General features: G+C 38.7%; 1 protein-coding gene across 6 annotated transcripts in view; it reads left to right on the forward strand.

Moving 5' to 3' along the window:
- Positions 1-4576, forward strand: part of CNOT2 (CCR4-NOT transcription complex subunit 2) — a 93073-nt gene extending 88497 nt beyond the window's left edge. For 5 of the 6 annotated variants that reach the window (XM_075495573.1, XM_075495551.1, XM_075495561.1 and 2 more), the window contains one exon: positions 3432-4576. In XM_075495573.1, the coding sequence (XP_075351688.1) occupies positions 3432-3518 (87 nt within the window). In that variant the 3' untranslated portion in view covers positions 3519-4576. The remainder of the gene's footprint in view (positions 1-3431) is intronic. The other variant, XM_075495541.1, reaches the window with a different exon arrangement.
- The last annotated feature ends 4867 nt before the right edge of the window (positions 4577-9443 follow it).

The raw sequence follows: 9443 nt of genomic DNA on the forward strand, positions 1-9443 counted from the left end.
TTATAAAACCCTCTTACTTTGATTTTATAGTTACAAAACATGGAATTCTTTATGGGAGAGAAGGTTAAATTTCCAAGTGTTTATTTGCTTAAAGGGTTGCTGCCTATATTAAATTACTCCCTATCCTCTTAAGATCAATATTAATTGAAATACTTTTATAATTCCTAGAAAGTTAAATTTGTTCTTCTAATAGAGATGTGCCATAGCATTTTAATTCAGCCCCTAATTTAAATTTGGATCTTTGCATCCATCTTTAAGCCAGTATAAATGCTGCTTTTTCGGTCCCATTTGGAATTTTTGAGCTAGCCATGGATTTCTACCATCTCCTTTGGTGGACTTACACAGTCCAGAATATTTTGTCCGCAGGACACTTCCTATTTGGCTAACTTTTTGTTTTGTCTGTTAACGCTGCAGATCACCTTAAACAATTATCTTCTATCTTTAGTATTCTTACCTATTATTGTTTGTACATGTGCAGGCTGATGTGACTTTACCATCAAAACAATTTTTCAGGATGACACGAGAAGTGATTGATTTGTTTGCGTAGAACAATTTATTTAGTGTCGTACGTGTGCTATAAGTTTCCACACACATTTAGTATTCGTTATTCTTGGTTAATAAAAGGTATTTAATTTTTAATAATTACTTCCATGTGGAAAATAAAACAATTTAACAGATGTTTGTCAATGGATAAATGGTGTTTTATTTGTATCTGCTTATATTAAAACATACCAGTGCTACTGTTCACATCCTAAACCACAGTGGCCCCTGGAATCAAAAGCAAAAACATAAAGTATACCTGTAATACAAGTATTTTTCTATATGTAATAAATAATTTCCTTTTAGTTTTCAAAAATATTTGGTCAATGAGTTCTTTTTTTGGTATTGTCAGACACAACTTTAGGTATTCTTATACGCTACTGGACATTGGACCTGAGCATTGCTGACTCTGGGATACAAATCAAAAAGGCTGTTTTAAGCCTGTGTATTTTAAAAATCGATGACAGTTTGAAGTATCAACTCACGTACTTCTAAAGAAACTTTGGTAGGGAATCATATTCCTTCTTCTAAATGAGGGGCTTCCAGTTTGTGGCACACAAATGCTCCAGCTCCTGAGCAATTCTTTCAGACGCACACCTTGCTCGCGGCTACTGCTGCCAATAGAGGGACACAACCACCTTAAGTTTGGAAAGCCCTTTCTAGGCTACTGATACTGTCTTACCGGTTTAAGTAGCCATTTTCCGTGGGTAGTTTTGAAGGCATTTCAGAGCGTGTGGAGGTTCAGGTAACTGATTGAAGCTTTTATTATTAACCCTTCTCTTTCTTTACAATTTTGTTAAAGAAGAAGTTCCCGAACAGCTGACCATAGATTGATAGTAATCTGCAGACCCTTCCATGATTATGTGCAAAATGGAAACTTTGAAAGCCATGAATGGGAGAGAAGTTTGAGTGGTATTTTTTCTATTATAAAATGACTTCAGAATTACTGAAGATCCGCCCAGCCTAAACCAGCCTTTCACGCCGAAATACCCACATAGATTTGTACACCTTGATCTTGCTTCTGACAAAAGGAGGGAGCAGGCATCTCTTCAGTATCAGCACACGTGTATGTACCTGCACAAAAAGAGAACGTACACCAACTGGCATGCAATGTTAGTTAGGAATGCCAAAAGCAATTGACCTGTGTGTATAACCTAAAAAAGCCCAAACAAACAAAACAAACCCACGACCAAAATAAAAGAAAAAACCCAACCAACTAAAAAACCCCTTGGTTGGAGTAGAGAACGGGGAACCAGAAATGAAGCAGATGTACAGCAGTTCAGTGCAGATGGCTGTAACCTCACATAGGGTTTGCTACAATTTTCTGGCTTTAGGGACAGCATTCTCTGGGGAGTACAGGTTTACTGAATGCTTTGCATTTTCCCCTACTTTGTTTCCTTACCATGCTGAATGTTCTTTCTATACTAGATGGACCTTGTTTTGCCTTAAAGAAGAGAAGTCTGAGAGCTGGGTTTCCTAGATTTTATTTCTGGTCTTGCTTTGACTTGGTCTTTAATTTAGTTTGTCTACCTGTAAAAACTGAAATATTATACTATTTAATCACTTCAGGGAGTGTTCTAAAATAATCTGTTCACTACTCTCAGTCTGTTCATCCATATGTAAAAATAGCGGAGTAAGTTTGCTCTGCAGATGCAGATGATGTTCTGCTGAGGTTCTCCACTAAGTCAGGCAAAATAAATTTCTGTGCATGTCCAAGGTAGCTGTTGTTGATTTACCAAGAACTTAAAGAACAATTCTGAAAATTCTGCTTACTCTGTTTCTTGAATGAAGATAAAATGGGGATGAGACACAGTTAAACTGCTGAGAGGATGTGAAAAACGTAAGATTTAAGTAAGTCCTTGTACATTTTTGCATGAGTGAAGTAACAAACACCAAATGTCAAAGTGCGCTAATTAGGGTTATGTGCACAAATTAAGGTCACCGGGAAGGAAGTTGCTTTTTTCAGTGTAATAATCAGGATGCATTTAGACATCAGGAGTGGTTACAATATGATTTGTAGTAGCCTCTGTAGTCAGATTAAGAATTCCTACTGGATCACTGAAATGTTTTACAGTTACGCAAACCAGACACCCTCAAACAAAAGTCGAGTGATTGTGCCGGTGAGACAATAAAGCTGCTTATTTATGAACCAGTAGCTTGTGTGGCATCCGAGTACATGGGCAAAGATTTTTATTTTGTGTGGTTGTTTATAAAATACCAGGAGAATTTGTCATGACAGATGTTGGCAAAGTGCGATATAGGAGCAAGGAGCTCAGGATGTACAGGAGGGTTGGTGAGTCTGAAGCTTAAATCTGAGTATGAAATGTGGTGGAATGTTTTGTTAAATTCTGGATTAAATAGGTTTCAGTAGTTTGTCTCTAGCATTTTAGATAACGTTTCCCAATTTTGTAGTAACAAGGAGAAACCTAGCTAGTTTAACTTACAGTTCGGTCTGGTAGTATGGCACAAAATATTCCAGAACTTAGGTTATCCAAAAGAAGTCTCTGTACATCTGAACTGTGGAAAGACAGAAGCTTTCATTCATAATTCAGCTCATGCCATGATTGTGTATTTGTGTTTTGTGTGTATATATATAAAAAAAATAGTTTGAGATAGTAACTAGGGTTCTGAGAGTAATGTAACATTAAAAAGAATAGGAGAGCCTACACGTGCAGGTGTAACAGCCTAGGATATTGACTTTTTCCTAACATATAGAATCCCAGAGAGCAAAATCATGTGTTTCTGCCTTGAGATAAGTTAGGACTTGATCTCTTCCGTATTTGTGCTTTTCGAGTATGGCTGGTAGAATGAATGGTTCTCAACAGGTAAATGATACGTTGTTTTATTTGGTTTTGTCTCTCTTTTTTTTTTATTTTTTATTTTAACTGTAGGAGTTCCATCTGGAATATGACAAACTAGAAGAAAGGCCTCATCTGCCATCAACCTTCAACTACAACCCTGCTCAGCAAGCCTTCTAAAGACTTCCCTTTTCTTGGGGTATGGCTGTCTCAGCACAATACTCAACATAACTGCAGAACTGATGTGGCTCAGGCATCCCGGTTTTAATTCCTTGAGGATCTGGCAATTGGCTCATGCGAAGGGTCACCATTTGAGGTCCTGCCTTACTAATTATGTGCTGCCCAACAACTAAATTTGTAATTGTTTTTCTTTAGTTTGAGCAGGGTCTGAATTTTTGTTTGTTTTATTTTTTGCCAGCAGACAAGCTTGGGTCTGTAAAGACAAGCGAGTACACTGACAAAAGTTTACCACTTAGTTTTCCAAAATGTAAAAACAAAAAAAAAAAAAGAAAAAAAGACAAAAAATTAGACAACAAAATTTGCATTGTTCATTGTAGCACTATTGGTAATAAAAAATGTTTGTGCATTTTTATGTGAAGATCCTTCTCGTATTTCATTTGGAAAGATGAGCAAGGTTTGCTTCCTTCATTTTACTTCCCCTTCTGTTTTTGAAAGGCAGTTTTCGCCAAGCTTAATGCAAGAATATCTGACTGTTTAGAAGAAAGATATTGCCACAGTCTCTGGTTAGTTTCCAGAGTTGTGTATTACTGAGCTTCATCTTTCCAGAATGAGCAAAACACTGTCCAGTCTTTGTTACGATTTTGTAATAAATGTGTACATTTTTTTTAAATTTTTGGACATCACATGAATAAAGGTATGTATGTACGAATGTGTATATATTATATATATGACATCTATTTTCGAAAATGTTTGCCCTGCTGTACCTCATTTTTAGGAGGTGTGCATGGATGCAATATATGAAAACGGGACATTCTGGAACTGCTGGTCAGGGGACTACTTTGTCGCCCTGTGCACTAAAGGGCCAGATTTTCAGCAGCCAAGGACATCCATACCCAAGTGAATGTGATGGGACTTAAAGAAGTGAACTGAGACAATTCACTCTGGCTGTTTGAACAGCAGCGTTTCATAGGAAGAGAAAAAAAAAAAAGATCAATCTTGTATTTTCTGACCACATAAAGGCTTCTTCTCTTTGTAATAAAGTAGAAAAGCTCTCCTCACTGCAGTGTTGACTTTGATTTGAGATTGTGAAATTATTTCTTCAACAATGAAAAATGGAAAAAAAAAGTTGAAGTATTAAAACTATCGAGCTGTACAGTGGTTGAGACACTTGAAGAGTCTTTTTGCTGCTGACAAGTAAATTTATGAGAGAGTTTTATATTCTTTTCCACAGTAAAGTTTCCACAGCCAAAAAGTTTGGTTAACCTTGGTTTCAGATCCCCTGTCTATAATAGCAAATAGCAAATAATTTGTAGAAAGGTGGGTGGGTAACATTTCAAATGATAGAAAGATGCTTCAAGAATTCATCACAGAAGGAACACTTGGAAGGAGCTTGGTTTAGAACTGATCATAGCTTAACTCTGGGTTGGTATTTTCCCACTTAAAACAGGAATACATTTCATTTGATGATCACTGCTACTTGAACTTCCAGACACAAACAAACATGAATATGCACTGGTTCTGAAAATTTATAACTGTTCTCTAGAGCAGAGGAAGAAAAACCTGAATCATTTGGATAGTTTCCTTTTTCTTGATGTGACTGCCACTTCTCATTGAGGTGCCTCTGGTGATGCAAACCATTTCAAAATACCTGAAATTACCAAAGCAAGAAAAGACAGCAAAATATATGTCGGTGAATGTGGGGTTTTATTTTTAGGTTTTGACCTGTTTTTCTATGTAGTGCAAAAACAGCTTGTTGGCATGTATTGAATTATGCTTGGAAATTGCACCATTAATGGCATTGCTGTGGTTCTGTATCAGGTGTGTAGCAATTTTAAATTCTGCACTTTTTAATAGCTATTTTAAGATGATAGACATAAAAATATGCACCTATTGATTATAATTTGTTTATTATTAAAGCAAACTGCTTTATCAACTTCAAAGAAGACGATGGTTATAATCCAGATGATGGCTAACACAGCTGAAAAAGATGGTGGCTTTTTATTTTTATTTTTCTCAAATCAGAGCAGATACAAACATATATTTGACTATACAAACATAAATTTTAAAAAGGATAATTTTCCAAAAGCGTCTTGCTCACTACACAGTTAACATTACCTTTTTTCCTGTCAGAGGTCTGCTGTGATCTTTGCCTTTTTTTTTTTTTAAGGATTCCTGAAATGATGTTTATGTCTTCAAATCAAATGTGATTATTTCTTACTACATGAGCTTGGGTTTTTTAATGTCTTTTTTTCACCTGCATAGCCAATCTCATCGAAATGAATGACAGATACAGTAAAGGGAGCAAGATAAGTTACATTAAAAATGATGTCTTACACTACTAAATACCCATGGTAATTTAAAAACAATTAAGCTGAAATTGGGAACCTAAGTTCTCCGAAAAGTTACTTTGGTGATACAGTTGTATTCAACTGCGTGATACTTCAAAAATGTGAGATGCTTGATTTTAGCAAACTTCTCACCTGTGAGCAAGGAACTGGCGCTTTGCTCCTTCCAAGGGGAAGAAGAGTCTGGCTCTCGTTTGTTGGTTAAATAAGCATATGTGGAGACTTTAAAATCTGTGCCTCAATTTCGTGTTACACTCTGGGTTGAAGCAGGAGAAACAGGTTTAAACAGAATACAAGGTGTAAAATTGGATCACATTAATTTAAAAATTTGGAAAAAAAAAAAACCATACTGCCTTTTTTTTCCTGACAGGAAGAAAACCTCAGCCTGCATTTACACATTTACACACATGGCAAACTGGCAACTGAATTGGCCTGGAGATTTTTAACACTGACAATCAAGGTCTGAGGCTTATTTAATATGTTTTTACATTCCACTAACACTATGAATGAGGGGAGGGAATAGAATGCTGCTATTAAATTTATTTCAAATTATTTGAGGTGGGGTTTTTTTCCCCGTAATTATAGTGTTGTACAACAATGTGCAAGGTAAGTTCTGAGTGGTAAACCCGGTGTTCTTGGAAACAAGTAGAAGTATTCCTATTTCTGGCCTGTTTAACACACTCTTGTGTTCATCGCTCCTTATCGCATATTGTTTATAAATCTTTATCGAATAGTTAGCTCCAGTTTCTCTGGAAATCCACTACCCTGAATTTCCAGGGTTAAAATGGGTTTCACCCACTTGATTATCCCTGGTATTGCAGAAAACACTTGCAGTTGTTATTTTAACAGTTATTACTCAAACCACCCTGCTTGTGGGAAAATCGAGGGTACCAGGGAGTTATGGAGGAAGGAGGTCGGGACACTCCACCTGGGTGTTTAAAAACGAACAAAGAAAAACCCAGCCAGGACTCAATCTCCTCTGCCTTAGTACCTGGTGCCACAAATACTTAAGCATGTGAGAACCTTCATGGGCTTGATTAATCTAATTGAAGACCTGAGTAATCCAGGGAAGCCTGCAGATACTCACATGGGTAAAACTATTTTGCACGTGACTGTGACCTCCGTTAAAGTATCGGCTGCACGTGGGTCAGGATTCATGACTGGCCACCCTGCTCTTTCATAGATGCGATATCTACGCAGTACAAAGATATATAATCATATCACTTTGCTGCTTGCCATGTCCGAAATCCTCTCTATCCCTAAGCCAGTATTTTTTGTACTTTTTTGTTTCCATTTTACAGTTTCCATGAAAAAAAATATTGAGAATGTACCCAAAATACAAACTTGTCTATTGCAGTCAGATGCGCAATTGTTTGCAGAGCACTGAGGGATTCTTTCTGTTGACCGTAAAGAGACCAGAAACAATCTTTGGCACAACCTAAGCGGCGCTGGAAGGCTTAGAGGTCTATGGGGCAGTCAGCTCCATCCCGCATGGCTTGTAGGTGGCCATGGCTATTGAAGAAGGGCGTTCACTTCCTAAATAACATTGTTTTAAAGATATTTGTCAGCTAAAAGGAACACGTTTTAATTTTTTTTTTAATTAATTGCCCGTAACTTCTGATTGAAAGTACTTCTGCTGCTGGATATTGACTGAAACAAAAAAGGAAGTTTGGTTGCCAGCTGCCACACTCGGGAAGAGCTTCTAAATGCACAGTTGTCATGAGGTAGCTGAACAGTGCTTTTGATCTAAGATACTAAATATAATAACTGCTTCTATTAAAACAAAATTTCTGGGAGTGCTTAATTTTCGCATACCTTACCCTTTTTCATCATGTTCCTCAAAATCTGCCGCTGCCAAAAAATTACGATGGTAGAAATTGAATTCTGGTAAAGAATGCAGATTGGGCTAAGCAGTCTGGATTGACAACTGATGCTTTTATTTTCATATAAAAGTTCTCATAGTACAAGAATTAAAATGGTGTAGCTGTTTTCGTTTCTCTTCTCCTTTGATAAGCATGCGTGCTCTCATTTCCACAAATCAGCAAGCTTCTAGTACATTTAAAAGACCAGAGGAAATGCAGCTGGATGGCTTATTTTGAAATTGTGGTTTGAATTACTTCAGTAGGTTTACCTCTTAAAACCACTTTACTGTTGGAGTTAAACTTTATTTTTTTGAAAGTAATGTTAAAACACTTCAAACAGTAGTTTTGAATATTACTGATTCAACCCACTTCAGAATTAGCAGTGCTAGCTGAGCTTGCATGTTATTTTCCGAGACTTCGGTTTATCGTTTGCATTTCATATTGCCTTGTAGGTATTAACATGCCAATAGTGGACGTGGGTATATGTCAGAATTTTCCTGCTGAAGCTGCCAAAATAATTTTCTGCAAAATCACTTCTTTGAACTCCCTCTGGTTTAACAGACAAACAATGCAGTGAAGTAGCCAGTTTTCACGATTGCACCATCCTGCATCACCTGTAAAACAGTCCTGATGAGGAGCGAAGGGGAGGCAGGCATCCCGGAGCTGCTCTGTCGGATGCAGACATCGATGAAATCCTGTGGAAACTCTTCAGCTTTTTCTACAGCTCTTCTTTTGGACGAAAGGGCTGTTTTGGTTGTTCCCCTGCCCCTAGGTGTGTTTCTACCAGCCGGCTGGGATCTCCCTCCCTTTGAAGGCCAATTTACTTTCTGGTGGGCATCACAGTATTGGTTTCAAAAAGGCATTTTGTTATTGTGTATATACACATTTGCTATTCGAAAAGGCGGTTCATTACTGGCGCTTTCATGGAAGACTGCGAGGCAGCTCTACAGTCGACATCACGGGGACCACCGCTAGACTTCTGCAAGGACACGGGGACGTGTGAGCCCCTTCCCCTCAGCTGGCTCCTGTGGGCATGTGCTGACAGAGCCCCACCGCGGCCCATCTGGCCTCAAGGTGCACGACCGAGGTGGAGGCATCCTCGCCACGGGCAGTACGAGCTGCCTTCGGGTCGGGTGATCAGTGGTTGGCCACAGGTAAGCCTGCCCCTCGGTTGTGGGGCGAGGAAGGGCCTGAAAAAGCAGATAGCAACCTGTATTCCTGCTGTTGAAAATTTCGTACAGACATTTAACTTTCTACACCAGCTTTCTCGGCCCTGGCTGAGATGCAGCCCACGGTCGTGGAGCCAGCGTCCCGGCTCTTGCCCTCAGCGGGTGACAGCAGAGCTAAAGTCTTCGCAACTGGGCCCCTAGTACCCGGCTTTACCCTCTTACAAACCAGGCATTAACGATCATTTTTCACTTCTGACTGATCCAAATAGACTTGGAGTCCTGACTGAGTTATCTGTGCAAAGCTTTTCAAAAACAATGGGATTATCTGGTAAATGTTAAACGCCGTTCCCAGTTAAAATACAGCCTCAGCATCTCCTCAGCCCACGAGTGACGTAGGGGTTGGATGCACGCAGGAGGACTAACTCTCAAGGTTACTGTGTTACCCAGTGAGCTGTTGCCTTAATTTTCGGCTGATTGCACTTTATGTGCAAGGGACAGCAAGGAATTGAACTGAGTACCAAACGCAGGGAGACTCAAGGCCAGCTGTTC

Source organism: Mycteria americana, chromosome 1 (genome assembly GCF_035582795.1).
Source record: "Mycteria americana isolate JAX WOST 10 ecotype Jacksonville Zoo and Gardens chromosome 1, USCA_MyAme_1.0, whole genome shotgun sequence".
Classification (NCBI taxonomy): domain Eukaryota; kingdom Metazoa; phylum Chordata; class Aves; order Ciconiiformes; family Ciconiidae; genus Mycteria; species Mycteria americana.